This window comes from Hyperolius riggenbachi, chromosome 3, assembly GCF_040937935.1.
Source record: "Hyperolius riggenbachi isolate aHypRig1 chromosome 3, aHypRig1.pri, whole genome shotgun sequence".
NCBI classification, from domain to species: Eukaryota; Metazoa; Chordata; class Amphibia; order Anura; family Hyperoliidae; genus Hyperolius; species Hyperolius riggenbachi.
Window position 1 is genome coordinate 173,145,720 of NC_090648.1, and position 22,511 is coordinate 173,168,230.

Consider the following 22,511-nt stretch of genomic DNA (forward strand, 5'->3'; position numbering starts at 1 on the left):
AAAAATGCAGCTAAAATGATGCTGTGAAACTGTTAAAGAAACACCAAGGTTTTTCAGTTCTGCTGAGTAGATTTTTAGTCCGGAGGTTCACTTTAACTGGACATGTTCTCCCCTCCCTCATACACCTTGACCTAACTTGTTACTCTACAGACTGTATGTGAATGGGGAGGGGGGGTATCGTAAACCAAAAACAGGTTGTGACATTTATTATGGCAGGGCTACATTTGTAAATCTCCCTAGAAAATAGTACTGTTTTTGTAACGATTGTGGAATTCTCTCCGTGGTCAGCGCACAGGATGCGCGCTGACACTGCGGAAATCCTCCACAAGCGTATAATTTGAGAGAACCCAGCAAAAGTTGCAACGCACCTGTAGAGGGAAATTCCTGTCGGCAGATGGAGCTGTGGAGTGCAGAGGAACAGATCCTCTGCCCTGCCACAGACGCCAGACAGGAATTGCACGAAGGGAAGAACGCAGGGCAAGATAGCCCTTAAAGAGAGAGAGTAAAGCGACAGAGTGTATGTGTGTCCACCAATCTAGTCGCCACCCAGCGACGATGAACACACAACCATGAAGATCAGGTGAGAAGGCAATCGCAAGGGATGGCGATTGCTAACAGCGACACAAGACAGAATAAGCACAGATGAGGAATGTATGTGTGCGCACCAATCTAGTCGCCAACCTGCGACGGTGGACACACAACAGAGGAAACCAAGTGAGAACGCAATCGCAAGAGAAGCAATTGCGAATGAGAATGAGCACAGGGACAGAATGTATGTGTGTGCACCAATCTAGTAGCCAACCCGCGACGGTGCACACACAACAGCAGATACGAAGTAGGAACGCAATCGCGAGAGAGGTGATTGCCAGAGGTTGACACAAGGCTAAAGCAAGACAGGGCACGAGAGTAGCAAAAACACAGCAAATCATACAATGAGATGATACGGAAAATAACAAGAGAGTAAAGCGACAGAGTGTATGTGTGTCCACCAATCTAGTCGCCACCCAGCGACGATGAACACACAACCATGAAGATCAGGTGAGAAGGCAATCGCAAGGGATGGCGATTGCTAACAGCGACACAAGACAAAATAAGCCCAGATGAGGAATTTATGTGTGCGCACCAATCTAGTCGCCAACCTGCGACAGTGGACACACAACAGAGGAAACCAAGTGAGAACGCAATCGCAAGAGAAGCAATTGCGAATGAGAATGAGCACAGGGACAGAATGTATGTGTGTGCACCAATCTAGTAGCCAACCCGCGACGGTGCACACACAACAGCAGATACGAAGTAGGAACGCAATCGCGAGAGAGGCGATTGCCAGAGGTTGACACAAGGCTAAAGCAAGACAGGGCACGAGAGTAGCAAAGGCACAGCAAATCATACAATGAGAAGATACGGAAAATAACAAACGCTAACTAAACACGAATACCGCACTCATTCGCAACAGTGAACACGTTTACTGCGCAATCTCCGCACGTTGAGCGCAACAGAGACAAGCACGCCTAACTAACCCCCGCCACCCAAACACTAAACAGAGAGCGCGAGCGAATGCTTAACGGTTACCTCACCGAGCCTACAGCAAGCGTTCGTATCAGACAAGACAGACAGACGGACGTGAAACAGGATAGGAAAGATCCACTGCTTTTTCCGCCAGAGCGAGTGCGATCCGGGTTCAGGGACAGGATCGGAGATCAGAAGGATCCACAGCTGCTACCGCTAGGGGCCAGTGCGATCCAAGCAAGACAGATGAAACAGAAGGGGCTACCAGTAGCAACCGCTGCTCTGGTTAGTACCCCACAGACAGACAGGACGATTTCCTATCGACCACCGTTGGCGACAGGACAATCACAACAGATAGGCAACATAGACAAAAACAGATAAGCAGGCTAACTGCACTAGAGGAGCTGCCTAGTGCAGTCCCCACAATACTCTAAGATAACTATAACAATCCAACAGGGAAGGCTGTCACTCCAGAAGTGTGTTTAACAAACCGTTATGACCAGAAAATCCTTCTGGTCAGCAGAACGCTTATATACTGCCAGCCCTCAAAGGAGACAGCTGGGCAATTTGCATGTATGCAAATCCCTCAGCAAGGCAACTCAGAAAGTTGTAAGATGAAGCCAGGTCTCTTTTCCAGAGACCTGCATCTCTCAGACATAAGGAATGGTCAAACAGCTGGCAGCTGAGCGGATCATTACAGTTTTGATATTAAACTCCCAGAGCACTTCTGACAGGTGCCTCCGTTTTCTATATCAGCTTTATTGCTAATCTGTTACAGTTGTCTACCTTTCTGTTGCAGGAGATTTTGAGTGCAAAAATAGAGGAAAACCATTGCAAACCATTTGGTGCACAATTAGCAGCTAGATTTGCACTAATCAAGTTACAGATTCTGTCCCAGGCTTGCTTGATAAATGTCCTACTTTGAGTTACACTGCAGTGGTGCAACAATAGCCCTCAAGACCATGGGGGCATGGAGGGAGGGCTTAAGTGTCCCCTGCTCTTCCTTCATTGGATATTTCCCTCCTTCAGTGTTCCCCCTCTGCAGAGTAGCACAGCAGAGAAGTGCAATATTTATAATAATATTATATGAAATTATATCCATTTTAATTTAAAATAAAAATAAAGATTAAGTAGATAAATACTTGCTCTATTTACATAGCATATGTATTGCACTGTTCACGTTTTGATTTTAGAGATTTTTCTACAGTAAAAAAAGAGAAAATCCTTCTTAGAATTTCCCATTTTAACTGTGGCTATTTTGAAGCCAATCCTGATGTCATTTCCTCCCTCTGCCTGATTGTGTATACATTGCCCGCCCTTCACTATAGAAAGTGCATTGTTTCAGCATAAGAAATATTGCCCATTCAGTGAGGAACAGCGGTGTGGGAGGGGAAAACAGGAGGGAAAAAGGCTTCAGCCAATCAGGCTGCATTAGTTAAAGGGACTCCGAGCTCACAAAAAAAAGGAAAGTTGTACTCACCAGGGGCTTTCTCCATCCCAGTGCTGGTCGGGAGGTCCCACGCCGGCGTCCTGGCTCCTCTCCTTCTCCCCGCTCCGGTATGGCTGACAGGCCGCAGCCCGGGCGACACTCGGTAGAGTGTCGGGCTGCAGCTTCCACGTATGACGCGGATTACGTCACACGCCGGCCGCCTCGCGTCATCACGGCGGCCGGCGTGAAAGTACTGCGCATGCGCGCTTTAATCGCGCATGCGCAGTACTTTCACGCCGGCCGCCGTGATGACGCGAGGCGGCCGGCGTGTGACGTAATCCGCGTCATACGCGGAAGCTGCAGCCCGACACTCTACCGAGTGTCGCCCGGGCTGCGGCCTGTCAGCCATACCGGAGCGGGGAGAAGGAGAGGAGCCAGGACGCCGGCGTGGGACCTCCCGACCAGCACTGGGATGGAGAAAGCCCCTGGTGAGTACAACTTTCCTTTTTTTTGTGAGCACGGAGTCCCTTTAAGTCTGAGGAGAATTAGAGAAGCAAAAAAAGACAACCCAACATGCCCTGCAACTTCCTTTTTTGTGTACCAAATTGTGTGTGTATCAAATATGAGTCAGGTAAACTGGGGAATGATCATTTATCAACAAGAAAAGTAATAGTGAATTTAGCTTTTTGGTTAGCATCCTCATTACTTGTTTACCAAATAAAAATAAAGAATTGATTTTTGATTTTATGCCCGGCAGTTACACTTTAACATGTGCTTTTTATTTGTTTCAGGTAAATGCCTCAAGATTCCAGGCAAAAGCACAGCGGAGTCCAATACAGAGAGTCCCCCACCTGTTCCACGTCCCCCTGTGTTCTTGACGCCAGCAGCCAAAAAGTGCAATCGGGTTAATGGGGAACGAAGGCCTCTTCAAGAGTGGCTTATTCAACTCCTAGCCTTGAAACCATATCGAAAACATGACCTCATTATGCGCCTAGAGAAATCTAACACATTCCCTAGAGATCAGATGGAGCTGTTATCTGCACTGGATGTGGTATGTCTGTTTAATAATGCGTTTTGCCACAAAGATCACAGCCTTTTGTGGAGCTCATTTACTCAGCTGAAACCATTATTTCAATATTCAAAGGTAGTGGGCATGTTAGCTGGTCAAGATTTGACTAATATTGCACTTTATTAGATATGCTTTTATTATATATAACAATCATAGAATTGTATGTGACCTAAACAAGGGTTTGGATATCCCAAATGAAAGAACACACTTGCACAAAAAGATGAAAAAGAGGAGGAATATTTTTCCTGGCTGATAATGTCAAGTATGTTGTTATGTCATTTATTAATATTGATTAAAATGTCATATTGACATACAAAGAGATAATGGGCCCCATCCAATTCACTTTTTTTCCAATTTTTGTCCCAGGTTCACACCTATCAATAAAATGCTTTTAAAACCACCTGCAGGCAAAAAAAATACTCAGAATAATGTTGACAGTATTTTTTTTCCATCTACTTCTTGATGCTTTTTCAATGCAGAGTGCTGAAAAGTTATTTGAAACAGATGATGAAAAATGATCTCCTTGGAGAAAGCTTAGGAGAAAAAGTGATTTGGATTGGGCCCATTTTTCAGTGAGATTACACATTCAGATGCCATGGGAGTGAAATGAAGCGTAATACCAGCTTGTTTTACTTCCCTGACACATATTTTGCAGAAGGGTTTAATCTGCACTCTTTGTCCTGGCGGAAAAAGACACTTTTTCATTTGGTGGGTACTTGATTGTGGGGCATATTTTAGATACAGTACAGCCATGATGAAAAGCATAATTTTAGTTCTGACTACAGCAAGGATAAGTCTGTCAGGTATTACTGCTGTTTGTACCCCCAAAGATAATTCCCTTTTCCTTTCATCCTCAGTGGCTCTTGTCACTGAGACAGGAACTTACTTTGGCCTGGTTCACATTGGCACTAAGTGAACAACGGATCAGTTTTCCATTCCAACGGATGCCAACGGATCAATTTTTCATCTGTTCTGTTGGCATGCATTTTGCTTCCGTTTCGTTAAAGCTAGAGGTGCTAAAAATAGCCCTTTGAGAAACACACAGGGCTGTGGAGTCATAGTCGAGGAGTCAGAGTAATTTTGGGCACCTGGAGTTGGAGTCGGAGGTTTCATAAACTGAGGAGTCGGGAGTCAGAGTCGGATGATTTTTGTACTAAATCCTTAGTTCTGTTAAGTATTAGACTAAAGAGTTGTAGTCGAGGAGTCGGAGCCATTTTGGGTACCTGAAGTTGGAGTCAGAGTCAGCGGTTTCAAAAACTGAGGAGTAGGAGTCAGATGGAGTCAGATGATTTTTGTACCGACTCCACAGACACACACACACACTGTAGTACTGTTTCTCTCAGAGTTACATGCTCCGGAATAAAAAATATGTCCCCATACAACAATATCATTAGAGCTGTATTAACTCTCCCAACTTTCAACTCTCACCATCCACCTTGCTCATTAGTGAACATGACTACAGCATTGATTGTCTCCCAAGAGACTGGTCGTGTGCTGCTATACTGCACCTCCTATGAATGTAACTGTATTTAATTTAAGGAAATCGACTACTTGAGCTGTTGCAGCAGTGATTTGTGCTTTCTAGGAATCGCCCACTGATTCCAAATTTTTCCGATTCCTATGGCAGTGATTCCGCAGAAGCGATTCACTGAAATCTCAATCACAGTGCCTGCAGCATTTATGGAATGATTTCATTCAGTGAATGCAGGGGGCCAAAATTGCAATCCCTGAAATCACTCCAGAAATTTCTCGGTTGTTAGTAGCAAAATCACGCTAAAAATGCTTACGTTTTTGAGAGTGAATTGCAATCTGTAGTGGGCCACAAGCCTCACTAAAGATAGTTACATTTCAGCTACATGTTACCAAACAGAGCTAAGGATACTGTTCAGAAACCCCTTATTTGAATTTACCACCAGTGCTATTAGTTTGAACCAATATGCCAATTTTCCAAGAATACTCACATAAGCCCCCAGTGCAGATTGCAGAAGTCAATATTTGTATTTATGGCTAAGCATTGGTCCATTCATATGATGCTGACTGTAATCTAACCTAGTATTGAGTGATGCAGTGTGATACACCAGGGAAACAGTCAATACCAGGGAGGTACTGTGGTACTGCAAATGAAGTTCTCTGATGCTGCTGAGACTCTGCTGGTGAATACTTATTCCAGTTCAGTAACTCCATAATTACTGAAGCAAAATAATCAGCATGATAGTTTGACAAGTGTAATTTTTTTCAGAATGAGAAAAAGGATAAGAGGGGAGCGTATTTTAATCAATTCAAGTTTTCTTGAAACCTCATGGCAGTCAGACTTTGTGAAAAATAAGAGCTAGGCAGCCAGCTCCAGAAGGCCCACCGCGTGCTTCTAATCTGTGCTGTCAGCAGAAAATACAAAGTTAGTACACAGTTAATGGAAATAGCTTATGCTGGAAACGTTCCAATCAGCTGCTTGAAAAAACTTGCCAGTATGCTAATCTCACATTGGCCAGATACACCCTGAAATTTAGGGATTAAACTGTTTATGCATCGTAATTGTAATTAACAACAGAGTTTATAGCTAATTATTTAATTATTTTGTTTGTATAAGTTGTTCAGGATACATACCACTTTTGTGTTACTTTGCATCTTGGGGGGGGGGGGGGGGGGGTACGTTTTTGAGTTGCTTAATCCAAAAATCATGACTTTCTGTTCACCTGAAAATCACCATAGACATTTACTTAGGTTAAGGCCCCCTGCACATTGCAAATCCGATTTGCGATTCCGATTTGCGATTCCGATTTTCCCTGGATGCTATCAAAAGAAAAACGCTGAAAAAAAAACGCAGCTTGCAATACCAAAATCGTAATCGCATGTGAAAATTGATTAAAAATCGGAATCGCATGTAGTGTGCAAGAGGCCTTAGACATCAACTTAAAGCTTAAAGGGAACCTGAAGCGAGTAAAATTATTTAAAGGAGAACTGTAGTGAGAGGGATATGGAGGCTGCCATATTTATTTCCTTTTAAGCAATACTAGTTGCCTGGCAGCCCTGGTGGTCTATTTGCCTAAAGAAGTGTCTGAATCACACCAGAAACAAGCATGCAGCTAATCTTGTCATATCTGTCTAATTTGTCAGAAACACCTGATCTGCTGCATGCTTGCTCAGGGCCTATGGCTGAAAGTATTAGAGGCAGAGGATTAGCTGAATAGCCAGGCAACTGGTATTGCTTAAAAGGAAATAAATATGGCAGCCTCCATATACCTCTCACTACAGTTCTCCTTTAAAATAAACACATGATGTACCTGCAAATCTGAATATTACATACTAACCTCACCATCAGTTCCTCTCAGAGGCCTACCATTTTCTTCTTATAGTGATCCCTTCCAGTTCTAACAATATTTTGACAGAACTGAAATATACCAGTTGTCAGTTATATATCAGCAGCTGTCAGTTACAACTGAATGTGCAAGGTAATGTCCATGTTTCCCTATGGCTCAAGTGGGTGATATTACAGTTTAACAGTGTGCTGACCAGGAAGCTGATATTGGGTAATGGCCATTTTCAAAATGGAGGACGGAGAATTCCATTGATCACAGTGGACGAATAAGACGTAGGAGAGGAGAAAGTGATTGAGGAGTAGACTACTCAGTAGGTAAGTATGACCTGTGTATGGTTATTTTGACTTTTTATTTTCAGTTCAGGTTCTCTTTAACTCCAGGTATCGCTTTTAAATAACCCCAATGTTTGGCTAAATTGATATAGTAAATATATACCATAGGCTGCTTAACAAAAAAAGACCATGTGCTTGATTCACTAAGACAAATAGCATGCCTTATCAAAGTTAGCATGTCTTATCAAAGTTGACATGCTTTATCAGAGTAGCATAGCGAACTTATGCCTGCTAATTGGCAATGACGAGAGCTCCACTTGTTCTGCCCTGAGTCCTGCAGATTTGTAGCGCTCGCTATGCTACTCTAATAAGGCGTGTTAACTTTGATAAGGTGTTCTAACTTTGATAAAGCATGCTTTTTGTCTTAGTGAATCAAGACCCATATGTTTTCTTCACAAGAGAGTCAGTTCTTCCTGTCCTGCTTGTTGGAAGGGTGTTTCTTGCGTTCTGCTGTACTGTTTTGACTGACATTTTAGACACAGCAATGGGTGGAGAAACCTTTCTGCATTCTCACTCACTCAGACTTTCAACTTTTCAAATGACATCTAACTAGCATTTAAAGCATGAACAGTTCATATAAACAGAGCAGAACGGCTTCTCTGTCTGTGTAAGCTGGTCTTCTGTGTTTTCTGGCAGCTCCTTGAGGCACATTAAACAGAAATATGTATTTCTCCCCTTCCTCCTCCCCCACTTGCAGTGTTGTTCACTGTCCACTCTCCTTATTAGCCAGATCTGTGGCAGCTCCACATTTGAAGATAACCTGAGCATAAACCATGGAGATGAGATAAGGTTTTTTTGGGGCCAGTTCAATAACTTTGTTTAAATCTTCTTTTGCCCCCAACATATCAAATTGATTCATTTTCAGTGGATTTTGGACATTTTTTTAATCAAAAGTATGACAGAACATGTTGGAGGATCTCAGTGTGAGTGGGTGTTTAAACAGTAGTTTTGGCTGATACATCCACCATTGATCTTTTTGCGAACAACATGTGTTGGAATAATTGCTGTACAGACATGCTGCCTAGCTATAGCCAAGTGACTTGGTGCATGGGAAAGTGCTTAGCAGAAAAAGGGTCAATGAGAATGTCACCCTCTTCCCACTCCTCTAACCAGCTCTCTAGGTATGCCCCTAGCCTGGTGGGGAGGCTTGTAAGAAGGGGGGCTCATGTGCTATCTGATTGCCTCCTTAACAATATAATGATAATGAGGGACTCCAGATGGCCTAGGTACATATGTGAATAAAAAAGGTGTCTGTACAACCGCTCACTTATCCACAAAAGTTTAAAGGAAAACACACACACACACACACACACACACACACACACACACACACACACACACACACACACATCAATTAGCACTCAATAGGTCAGGTGACAGTTATGAGTAGATTATGAGTGAACCAATGACTGTATTTTTACGTGTAGTGATAATTGCATAGATGAGCTTGCCTGTTTCTGTGTATGCCAGGTAGGACAGCTGAACCCCAAGGATGGCAAGTATTGTCTCAGGGAAGACCTGTACAGTCAAGTACAGAAGGACTGGATGGGATACACCCCAGAGGAGAGGCAGCACTTAGCAGGTATTCTTTCAAGGTACGGAGGACAGTTTTATTACTAATCGTTGCTACACTTGATTTGTTTAAGACACTACAGTATTGTGAATGAAAGTATGGGTGTTATCCAAATCCACAATAAGATTTTAACTATAATTTTCCTAGTGTTAGATGAAAATGAAAGCAAATAAATAATTAAAGCAGGCCCAAAACAAACATTTTTTTAATTCAAAATATTTAGTTGCACCACTCCTTCAAGCCTATGAGCATTTCAGTGCATGCTTTTCTCCCTTCTTTTTTCATAACTAGGGTTATACAGGTGGCAGCCATTACTTCTGAGCTTAGTAGGAGGTTTTAGATCATGGGTAGGTTTGTCATCAGCTAAGCTGAGATCACCTCCCCTGTGACATCATCAGTAGCAGCCTGTGTTTTGTTTTTGTTTTTTATCTCCTTTACCAGTCTGCCGGATTCTGTCCTTGCAATATGAAAGGAAGGGAGGGGTTCCTCCAATAAATGTAAAATATTTTATATTTGTCATCATGCAGCTGAAAAAAGGCTGCTATTATTATTATAATTTAGAAAATAGATTTTATTTCTGAAATCTTGTATTATTAATTTAGGTCCACTTTAAATATGAATGGGGGGGCCATTTCCACTAGTCACTGCGCGCGGCTATGAGACGCGCGGTGGCACTTCCTGCTGTGCGGGAAAGCTGACGAATCCCATGAGCCGTGCCATACACAGCTATCGGATTCGCAGTCCCCCACGCGAAAACTGTGGGCAGTGTCGGCCGAATCGCTATGGTAAGTGATCAGACCAAGAGGCACATGTACTGTCCTATCACTAGTGACCAGACCAAGAGGCACATGTACTGTCCTATCCCTAGTGATCAGACTAAGAGGCACATGTACGGTCCTATCACTAGTGGCCAGACCAAGAGGCACATGTACTGTCCTATCACTAGTGATCAGACCAAGAGGCACATGTACTGTCCTATCACTAGTGATCAGACCAAGAGGCACATGTACTGTCCTATCACTAGTGACCAGACCAAGAGGCACATGTATTGTCCTATCACTAGTGATCAGACCAAGAGGCACATGTACTGTCCTATCACTAGTGACCAGACCAAGAGGCACATGTATTGTCCTATCACTAGTGATCAGACCAAGAGGCACATGTACTGTTCTGTCACTAAGGATTAGACCAAGAGGCACATGTACTGTCCTATCACTAGTGATCGGACTAAGAGGCACATGTACTGTCCTATCACTAGTGATGAGACCAAGAGGCACATGTACTGTCCTATCACTAGTGATCAGACCAGGAGGCACATGTACTGTCCTATCACTAGTGATCAGACCAAGAGGCACATGTTCTGTCCTATCTCTAGTGATCAGACCAAGAGGCACATGTTCTGTCCTATCTCTAGTGATCAGACCAAGAGGCACATGTATTGTCCTATCACTAGTGATCAGAAAAGCTTTCAACTGCTAGGAGAAGACAGCTTTCAACACAGCTTTCAACCCAGCCAAAAAGAACATTTCACATGTGAATATCACATTTGTTTACAAAGTAGGCGTATTAATGGAAGATTGTCTGCAATAAATAAAGTATTGAATTAATTGCAATAAAATGTTACACATTACATCTCTGGGACTTACGGTACTCTACTGTCATTCATATGAATGAATCAGTGACTCCGAGTTAACAATTTGGAGGATTCCTATGGATTCCACAGTATCTTCCAAAAATGAATTCATTTTCAGACAATAATATCATGGACAGTTCAAAGTCTTATGTAACATTGTAAATGTAAAATTCAGAATGTATTATAACATTTTGTGTAGAAATGTATAAAACTCTCTATTTATTTGTGGTATTAATTAATTTGTTGTCATTTCATCATGCAGTAGGAAGTATCCAAACATTTCATCATCCCAGAATGAACAGACAGCAACTGAAAGAGTAAAAACTCAGCACAGTCCATCATTCTTTCACCACAGTGCACGGCCGAGACCTCCTGACACAGTAAGTACTGAGGAGATACTGTCATGTTTATGTGAGATGAAGTTTCTTTAAGCACGCTAGCTTCTCCCCACAGCCCAACTGAAGCTGCTATTTTTGACTTTGTCTTTCCAGTGCTCGGAGCACTGTATTCAAATGAATGGAGCTTCCAGCACAGCAAAATTAAAATACTCAAGGCATAAAGATTAATACAGGTCCGCTAACAAAGCCCATAAATCACACATTTGGCCATGCAATTTTGGTTTGAGTTTCCTGGAACCAGGGCCGGCCTTACCATGAAGACACCTGAATTACATGAGTTAGGTAGCAAAATCTAAGAGGTGGCACTGTGACAGGTATCGAGAGCCTACGGAGAGATCCTTCTGCTTGGTGATGGGCTGCAGTGAATAAAAGGGAGGAGAGGAACTGATGCTTGAGTAGGTATTTGTGCTGCACTGCGTGCTCTCTATTCAGATGGAGAGAGAGAGAGAGACAGGCCTCGTTAGTGTAACGATTGTGGAATCGTCTCCGTGGTCAGCGCACCCGACGTGCGCTGACGCGGCGGATTTCCTCCACAAGCGTATTATGCGGACACCCAGGCTAGGTGCTATGCACCCGCAGAGGGCAATTCCCACCGGCAGATGGCGCTGTGGAGTGCAGGCGAACACAGCCGCTGCACAGCCACAGGTTCCAAATGGGAATTGTACAGATCCGGGACAAGGTACAATCAGGCAGGGCTGGATAGCCCACAGGGAACAGAGCAAAGGGACAGAACCAATGTGTGCCCACCAAATTAGTCGCCACCCAGCGGCGGCGAACACACAACGGCGGAAACGAAGTAGGAAACGCAATCGCAAGAATGGCGATTGCCAATAGCGACACAAGACTGAGCAGGACAGAGCACAAGGGTAGCAAAGGCACAGCAAATAATACAAAGAGAAAGATAAAGAAAATAACAAACGCTAGCTGAACGCGAACACCGCACTCATTCGCAACAGTGCACGCGTTCGTGCGCGGTCTCCGCGTGTTACGCACAACAGAGACAAGCACGCCTAACTAACCAAAGACAGACAAACACGAAACAGAGAACGCGAGCGCTTGCTTAACGGTTACCTCACCGAGCCACCAGCAAGCGTAGCAGACAAGACAGACACACGAAAACAGGGACAAGCGAGAGATAGGATCCACAGCACTAGCGAAAAGTGGCTAGCACGATCCAGGTACAGAGTAGCAGAACAGAAGGATCCCCAGCGCTAGCGAAAAGTGGCTAGCGCGATCCCAGAAGCCAGAACAGAAGGATCCCCAGCGCTAGCGAAAAGTAGCTAGCGCGATCCCAGGAGACAGAACAGAAGGATCCCCAGCGCTAGCGAAAAGTGGCTAGTGCGATCCCAGGAGACAGAACAGAAGGATCCAAACACACGGCAGACAGAACAGATGAGGTAGGCAGAAACAACCGCTGTTCCAACCTACACTCCAGACTCAATCAGAAGGATTCACAACCGCTAACGCTAGGGCTTGTGCGATCCAAACACAAGACAGACGGAACAGGCAAAACAGATAATGCAGTCCTAACTGCACTAGGGAACTGCCTAGTGCATCCCCACGAATTACACTAAGATAACTTCAACAAACGAGAATGGCTGACACTCCAGCAGTGTCCATCAGGAACAGACCATGGAAGGGAAATGTCCAGCAAAGCATTCTGGGAGCAGAATGCTTTTATAGTGCCAGTCATCAAAAGAAGGCAGGTAAGGGATTTGCATGACTAATGTATGCAAATCCCTCAGCAACACAAGCTGCACAACTGACAGAAGGTCTCCTTTCCAGAGTCCTGCAGCAAGCAAACCTAAACAATGGTCAAAAGGCTGCCTGCCTGCGCAGGCAGCTGAGCGGATTCTCACAGTTAGCCCTGGGAACTTATTAGACTGAGGGGAACACAAAATCTTGCATCACTTCCTACGGGGGGAGATAGTAGCCGCAATTCTTTATGGGGAGAGAAGAGCGTCAAGAGGACCTGCTTAACACGGCAAAATCTCTAGCACCACCTGCTCTGTCTGGCGCTGGATATGTTTGTCATGAAAAAGGGCTACTTCACTCCTGCATCACCACACGTCTTGAGGTGAGTATTTTTAAGGTTTTTATTGCTTATGGGTTTGTAGGTTTTCTACTGGGGTTATTGGGCAGCGGGGTGGGGGTGCTAGTCTTGAAGGGGGGAATAGTATTTTATAATGCACAATTTCTAATATATAATTTTATTTCATACGCTACATTTATTTAAAGCCAATTTAGACTTTCCTTTTTGGTGAATTTGGTAGTAAATCTGCATCAATTCACAATGAACAATTTTTGTGTACTGCTTGTCCATTCTTTTTGCAGTAAATTTGTTAACTATAAGTTGGTTGCTGGATACTATAGCCACTCTTCCTAATGAGACAACAGTGCAATTGTAGGACAGAAAGACTTTTCCCCCAATCCTTATTACCAATACTCTAAGTAGTCAAAGTGTAGCTGTAAGGACAGCTCAAGAGACCTAAGCCATGTCCTTCCTCTGGTAAGATATTAACTTTTGTGATCAGCACTGTAGCTACAGCAGAGTCTCATAAGGAAAAGAATTTACTGAGCTACAGTGTTCTCCACAATGAGTTAATCTCTAAACAACCAAGGTGGAAGCTGGAGTGAGAACTTTTTACTAGCTGGGAAACACCTACTTTGTGGCTAGACCCCAGCTTTCTAAAGTGGTGCCTGGGTCACATGACTGACCCTTCCAGAGGAAATTTCTCTGGAGCGGCTACATCAGATATGATAACTGTGTGAGTAATGGCATAGTTCACTATAGTTCCCTATTTTTTTTATATAATCTTTATTCATAGAAAGGCGGTACATCAAATTTTATCACAACATATAACAGTCTATTATCTATCCAAGCAGGGGTTCATCATCAAAAGTAATCTGACAATCATTCCATAAACCTCGGAAATTGCCTTTCCCATTAGGCACCATTGCCATCAGGCCTGTTGGGATCTGCAGCCCTAGGCAATCTTCAATTTCCCTTGTATGTGGCCTGGCGACTAGGCACCAGTCATATCTAAATAGATTAACACTTTGGGTTTAACACTTTGGGTTTGATTCACTAAACCATGATAACTCATATCACGGCCATTTTCTCGCTTTCGCGCGATCGCGAATTTGCGTGTATCGTTTGCACAGAAAAATGAGCAATTGCGCGCACAAATTTGCAATTGCGTGCAAACGCAAAAATGCGTGCGAAAAAACGGCCGTGATATGAGTTATCACGGTTTAGTGAATCAAGCCCTTTGTCTTAACCAATGCAGAAAAATCAGCTTATCAATAGTTAACCAGAATATCCAACAAAATCATTATACTAAACGAAAAGAAAGGAAAGGTAAAATAAATACCAGCATCTAATAAAATTCATAGTCATTTGATTGAGAAAGCGATCTCCCTCATGACATGAGTAATTGATATTTCTCTCAGTCTTTGTAGTCTATCCAGACTGCCCAAGTAGTATAAAGTTTATCGAATTGGTCCATGCTAGTCATGACCGTTTCTTCAATGTTTTGTATAGTTCCCTATTCACTTTTTTTATTAATGAGAAATCCAAGAGGGTATAGTAGGACTTTGTGGCAGTTGTCAGTGAAATGTCACGACCCGGGTGAATAACCTCTCATTTACACTCCACTCGGGACTATGCATAGGTAAGGCAGGAGGGAGGGACTTGGGGAGGGGAGCGAACCGCCTTTTCACCATTAGGCACTCGTAGGCACGTGCCTACAATGCCTTATGGTAAATCTGGCCATGCCTATTGCTAAAAGTTTAAAGTTTATAACTTTATTTTCTTATAATTTCAGAAACGGCCACTGGGAGTTGATGCTTCAGATAATGAAAATTGCAAAAGGGTAAAATCATCATCAATGGATGGAGATCCACACAAGCGACAGTCCAGTTCCTCATCCGGCCTTCACATGAACTCTAGACATCAGACTGGTTCTGAAATTGCCAAAAATCTCACAACAGTGTCTGCCAACCATAATGTTTTGTCATCACAAAATTACAAAAAGCACAGTACACACCAAACTCTGCATAAGAGCCACCACTCAGAAACACACAGGAGGGACAAGACTTGTGATGTGTCAAAGACTGGCAAAAGCAAACATAGAGAGCCCACAGCTCCAGTTTCCCAGAGGGATAGCAGAGCTGACTGTGTGAAACAAGAACAGAGAGTCCAAGATTCCAGTGAAGAGGAAGAGGAGGAAGAAGACTGGGAGGAAGAAGCTCTCCTGCTGGAAAGGTGCCTGACTTCTCCCGAAGGTATATAGCATCACAGGGTGGGACACATGGTTATAATTGTTCTTGGCGTATGTGAGCATGGAAGGCAGCGAGTTATTAATGTGGGTACCCTGTTACGGATTACAGCCACAAACATTTTCCTAATCTCTGCATCTGTCTCTAGCAGTTAAACTGGACTTATCTCTTACATTTCAAGCCTGCATAAATGGAAAGCATTTACATTACTGCAGTTTATGTATATACTATAATGATCCATTCCATAGAGAACATGTTTCTGTAGTAAAAGGCAGCTATAGGATTTCCATCAGGTGACTTAGTCTAGGAAATTTGTATTTGAAAAACCTTCACAAAAGCATTCTGGAGAATGATGCTGATTGTAGCTTGTAAGCTGTGCATGCAGAAGTAAAAGGGAGATGCTTGCCCAGGTCTTGGGAGAAAAACTAATATGTTGGTTCCCGTCATGGTGGACATACTATAGTATGCAATTTGCTTTAGCACCTGAAATCCTCAGCATATTCACAAGCTAATTTTTTTTGTTGGGTCTTTTTAAAGGTAGACATGTGAAGCATGGTCCAATGTTAGTCATAGAGCAGATCTGACCTTCAAAACCATACATAAGCTCTGTATGCAGCATTCAGTTTTGTACGGATCTGGTCCAGGTCTGTGTCATGCCTGAAGAAACTTAAAGTTTTGAAAGCTTGCAAAGGAAAGAAAAAATATGTACAGTTAATTAGTCATAAAGATTTTACCCAAATAAACTTTTGTTGGTTTCATGTCTGCAGATCTTAAAGTTAGACACACACTATTGGGTTAGTGGTAAATCATACACTGCTAGTTTAGTGTTCAATCGGTTAGTTAGATTGTTTCCCTTTTCTTCCACAAAGAACTGTCGTGTCCAACCTTTGTTCGGTCAATATTCCTATTGTAATATCAATGTAAATGTGTTCTAATAGATTAGATTCAGGACAGTTTTACACTTGATGTGTGCGTTTGCCACACCGCACCGCAAAAATTAGCCTTCATATAACCCTGTGCCACTATGTGGCGACAGGGTTATATGCGTAGGAACCCCCCTCCCCTAGTAACATACTTCCTTTTGGGCAGGAAGTACGTCTCTGGGATTCCTGTCAGTCCGTGCATGCGTGTTGCATGGCACAGTGCTCCTGCTGAGCACTTACTACGTAGCCCATTGAATCCATATGGTAGGCACAGATCATGCAGTAACACGCTGCAGATTTTGTGTCAGATCAGATGCTTCTAGCACATTGCAGTGCATAACTGTGAAAGGCTCCATTGACTTTCATTGCACTCATGGCACCTTGCAGTAAGAAAGGATAACGCAGCGCAGGTTTTAGGGCTAGTGTGAGAGGGGCCTCAATGTTTATACTGAATCTAACATCTAACCTGTTAAAAATATTGTGTAGTGTATGCCTATTAACCACTTAAGGATCGGGCTGTGTTTGGTTGATCTGTGCTGCGTGGGCTCTCCAGCCCGCAGCACAGATCGTGGTTTAGGCAGGGCGATCAGACTTCCCCCCTTTTTTCCCCACTAGGGGGATGACCTGCTGGGGGGGTCTGATCGCTGCCGCTCCGTGTGGCCGAGCGGGGGAGCTCCTCAAAGCCCCCTCCGCAGCGATATTGCGCGCTCCCTCCCCTTACCTCCCTCTCCCTCCGGATCTGGGCGGCACAGGACGGCGATCCATCCTGCGCCGCCTCCAATAGGCATTAGCCTATCAGATGGTGGCGATCCCCGGCCAATCAGAGGCCGGGGATCGCCGATCTCCTTTACGGCGCTGCTGCTGTATTGATGTAAACAGTGTTTACAATTAGCCTGCGAGCCACCCTCTGTGAACTGACATGGAACGGCTTCCATGTAAAACCACAAACGACCAGCCGCCACCTATCGCCGTTAGCTGGTCGAAAAGTATTTTACCCAATACAGTACATCAAAATCCATAGCAGTACCAACAAATCACTTTACAGAGAATCTGAGCTGAAGTGGGTTTAGAAACAAACACTAAGGGCCTGTTCACACTACAAGAGCTTTTTAAACGCTAGAGATTTTAATAGCTCTTGCTAATGCAATGCTATGGGGGATTTGTAAAAAAGCACATCACTCCAGTGTGAACACTCACATGGGATAACATTAGCAAGAGCTTTTAAAATCACAAAGCTCTTAGAAAAGCTTTTGAAAGGCTGGTGCACACCAAAAACCTCTAGCAGATCTGCAAAACGCTAGAGGTTTTTGAAGCAGATTTTCAGAGCGATTCTAGGCAAGATTTTCTAAACATGCTTAGCATTTTTTGGAGCCTTTTTTGTGTAGCAGTTTTCATATATTGTTACAGTAAAGCGGTTACTGAACAGCTTCTGTAACAAAAACGCTTGGAAAACCGCTGTGATCTAGCGTTTTTCAGAGCGGTTTTCTACTTTCCTATACTTTAACATTGAGGCAGAAACACCTCAGAAATCTAAAAAATGCTGCAGCCCCCGAGTTTGCGTTTTTGGAAAAAACAAACCGCTCTGGTGTGCACCAGCCCATTGAAATACATTACCCAAGCAGTTTTCAAACCTCTAGCGTTTTTAAAAAACGTACCAGAACCGCTCTGGTGTGCACCAGCCTGAAGTTTGAATGAGCCCTTAAAGAGAGTCTGAAGCGAGAATAAATCTCGCTTCAGACCTCATAGTTAGCAGGGGCATGTGTGCCCCTGCTAAACTGCCGCTATCCCGCAGCTTAACGGGGGTCCCTTCACCCCCAAATCCCCTCCGTACATCGCGGAATCTCTTCCGCATTGAGGCAGGGCTAACTGCCGCAGCCCTGCCTCCCGCGCGTCTATCAGACGCGTACCTCCGCCTCTCCCCCGCCCCTCTCAGTCTTCCTTCACTGAGAGGGGCGGGGAAGAGGCAGCGATGCGCGTATGATAGACGCGCTGAGAGGCAGGGCTGCAGCCGTTAGCCCTGCCTCCAGGAAGAGCAAAATTTACGACCAATTTGGTAGTTGATTTTGCAGGGGGGGGGGGGGTTGGGGGTGAAGGGACCCCCGTTTAGCCGCGGGATAGCGGCGTTTTAGCAGGGGCACTCTGAAGCGAGAATTATTCTCGCTTCAGTGTCTCTTTAAGGAGAGAGAAGGCTCTGGATTCTAATGAGGTTTCCCACAGCGTCCTCCGGTCCTCTGCTGCTTGCTGGGATCCTCCTGCTGATTGAAGCTGCTCTTCTATGATGGCACGAGCGCACCTGTGCTGCAGTCACACAAGCATGGACGTGTCTGGGCTGTAGACTGGAGCCACTCGTGCGTGAGCAGCTCTGCCTTACCACACAGGCATGGCCGTGCTCATGAAAGCGCAGTATGGATGCGTGTGTGCTTGAAGAGATTGACGGAGCCCGGAGGACACAGAGGAAAACCTCATTAGGATCCAGAGGCTTTGCTCTCTTAAGTAAGTGTTTGATTTTGCATCCAAGCTTCGACTCAGATCCACTTAAACAGAGAATAAGTTATCAGCCAGTAATTTATTGTCAGCCAGATATCTTATGACTTCTATATAGTTGTACCACCCAGATATCTGTGCTGCATGTGAAAGACAACTTCCTTTTAAGGTCAAGCTTTAAAATGGGAGTTGCCAATGATGATTAGTGGTGAGTCATGGCTTCACGGCATAGCAGGACAAGCATGACTGAGGGAAGTGTTAGAATGCCTGACCTGCATATTTGCAAACAGATGACGTAAGGATAAAAATGGTTTCACTACACATTTAGAAATAAGCCAGCAGTAGTGGTCCCTGTGTACAGTATCTGGCATGATAGGTATTCTTCAAGCTGTATGTTAATATGAGTAGAAAAGCCACATCATGAAATGCGATCTATAATAAGTCTTCTATAAACCTATGGTGATCTATCTATAAGTCTTCTATAAACCTACGGTAATCTATAAGTCTTCTATAAACCTACGGTAATCTATAAGTCTTCTATAAACTCATGGTGATCTATAAGTCTTCTATAAACCCATGGTGATCTATCTATAAGTCTTCTATAAACCTATGGTGATCTATCTATAAGTCTTCTATAAACTCATGGTGATCTATAAGTCTATAAACCCATGGTGATCTATCTATAAGTCTTCTATAAACCTACAGCGATCTATAAGTCTTCTATAAACCTTTGGTGATCTATAAGTCTTCTATAAACTTATTGTGATCTATCTATAAGTCTTCTATAAACCTTTAGAGATCTATAAGTCTTCTATAAACCTCTGGTGATCTATAAGTCTCCTATAAACCTCTGGCGATCTATAAGTCTTCTATAAACTCATGGTGATCTATAAGTCTCCTATAAACCTATGGTGATCTATAAGTCTTCTATAAACTCATGGTGATCTATAAGTCTCCTATAAACCTATGGTGATCTATAAGTCTTCTATAAACTCATGGTGATCTATAAGTCTCCTATAAACCTATGGTGATCTATAAGTCTTCTATAAACTCATGGTGATCTATAAGTCTTCTATAAACCTTTGGTGATCTATAAGTCTTCTATAAACTTATTGTGATCTATCTATAAGTCTTCTATAAACCTTTAGAGATCTATAAGTCTTCTATAAACCTCTGGTGATCTATAAGTCTCCTATAAACCTCTGGCGATCTATAAGTCTTCTATAAACTCATGGTGATCTATAAGTCTCCTATAAACCTATGGTGATCTATAAGTCTTCTATAAACTCATGGTGATCTATAAGTCTCCTATAAACCTATGGTGATCTATAAGTCTTCTATAAACTTATTGTGATCTATCTATAAGTCTTCTATAAACCTTTAGAGATCTATAAGTCTTCTATAAACTCATGGTGATCTATAAGTCTCCTATAAACCTATGGTGATCTATAAGTCTTCTATAAACTCATGGTGATCTATAAGTCTCCTATAAACCTATGGTGATCTATAAGTCTTCTATAAACTCATGGTGATCTATAAGTCTCCTATAAACCTATGGTGTTAGAATACCTTGTCTAACTTCGCCCTCACTGACTATTGCTTCTCTGTATCCCTAAATTCATTGTATTGCATGCATGTATTTATGATGTTATGTAAATGTGAATTGTATATCTTTTTAGACTATTCTGCTGATATTTGACTTAGTTTCCTCCTCCAACACGCCCCATTGTGGAATCGCATTAAGATGCTAAGAACATTTGCTAACAAATAGAATAGTTGTGGCTCTGTCAACAGCAAATAAACACACAGTGTTTGCTTTGAGCAAGCTGACTGTAAATGCATCTTGTCCGGCTTGTGTGGTTACATTTTCTGATGATACAACCTGCAATGTTTCCTGAGATGTATCTATTTCGGGTGGTTATTGTATTATACAGAGTTCTTCTATTATTGGCTGGAGAGGGCTAGACTTAAGCTGCACACCTGTATGGCGCTTTGTTCCAAAGCAAATATAGGCTGATGGAGAGATGATAAAATGGGCATGTTGCTTCATAAAAAGCTGTAACAGCGTCATCACAATTAATCCCAGAGCAATCACAAACGCTCAGTGAAGACTTTAACTCTTTAGATGATCTCTTCTTAATGTTACTATTTGTCCAATAAAAGTTATATAAACACTGACGGATGATATTGTTAAAGTAAACTACACATTTTAAATCAAATTTCTTGTCAGATAGCCAGTGCGAAAAAATATACCTTTGCTGTGAGATAAAACCTTCATGCAGGAATCTATTACAGTCTTTCAGCAGCTCTCAGGCCCCTTTAATTACACTAACCGGGTAAAACCTGCGCTGCATTACCCTATTTTGCCACAAGGGGTCGCAGAAACAATGATGAAAGTCTGTGGAGACTTTTTTACACTTACTGTGCCGGAAGTATCTGATCTGACAAAAGGGCAGCAGCACGTTACCCTAAGCACTGCGCTCAACGCACAGTACTTGCGGTAATGTTAGTCTATGGGCGGCGCACGTAGTGTAAATGATGTGTGTCACTTCGCACATGTGTGGACTGAATGGAATGCCTGGGAAACCCAGTGATGTACTTCCGTCACTGAGCGGTAGGCGGTGCTATGCATATGACCCTGTCAGCGCACTCTGCCGCTAGGTCATATGTTTGTCATTTTCTGTGTTGTGATGGGATGTGGCCAGAGCATCACACTCCCACCACAAAGCCAGAAATAGGTGTAAAAACCGGCCTAAAGGTACATACACACATCCAATTTAGATTGGCAAATGTTACCTTTTCCATGTAGTATGGGAGCTTACCTGACCAGACTATTCATAATATTAAAAATCTGTTTGCCCTCATACTACATGGAGGTAGTAAATTTGACCAGTCATTGGCCAATCAAAATTGGATGTCTGTACCAGGCTTTAGGTTTAAACAACAGCCATCTAGATATATTAGGGAGGTCTGATAGATTATTTACTGGACCTTAGTGTAGCCAGCCATCCAAGTAGAAGTCCAAGAGAAAAGGACAATGACTTCAATATAAATGCTAGCCAATAATTACGTGGATAATATCTAAGTGATGATAATACCAAGAAAGCAGGACTTTAATTATTATTGATTTATAAAGCGCCAACATGTTCCGTGGCGCTGTACAAAGTAGGAAAACAAACAAGGGGTACATAATGATACAGAGAATGATCATTTCTACTGCTGTGAATCTGTTTTTTTATTTGGCATTGGTCCTGATTTAAAGTGGGCAAATTCTGAGAGCTCATGAGAGATCCACACACCAACTACACACCACCCACCCTGAGAGGAAGAGCCACGCCCCCTAATAAAAGACACCATGAGAGACTGGACCACTGCAGTGGTGTGGTTGGTCTGGCTCCACTAGCTGACAAGTCCCAGATGGAAGCTCCAGTGTGATGTCATTGCTGAAGCTTTTGGTGATGCCAATGTGTACTGTATATAGAAACAAAGATGATGGTAACAAAAAAGAAACAAATGATGCTTACGGTATATAATTTCACCACACACATAAATAAAAACACCAGCAC

General features: G+C 43.1%; 1 protein-coding gene across 2 annotated transcripts in view; it reads left to right on the forward strand.

The window, feature by feature from the left end:
- The window catches only part of ELL3 (elongation factor for RNA polymerase II 3), a 118,827-nt gene that overhangs the window by 67,223 nt on the left and 29,093 nt on the right, over positions 1–22,511 (forward strand). For both annotated transcript variants that reach the window (XM_068275279.1, XM_068275278.1), the window contains exons 5-8: positions 3,727–3,986; positions 9,124–9,248; positions 11,122–11,239; positions 15,085–15,544. In XM_068275279.1, coding sequence (XP_068131380.1) covers positions 3,727–3,986; positions 9,124–9,248; positions 11,122–11,239; positions 15,085–15,544 — 963 coding nt within the window. The remainder of the gene's footprint in view (positions 1–3,726; positions 3,987–9,123; positions 9,249–11,121; positions 11,240–15,084; positions 15,545–22,511) is intronic.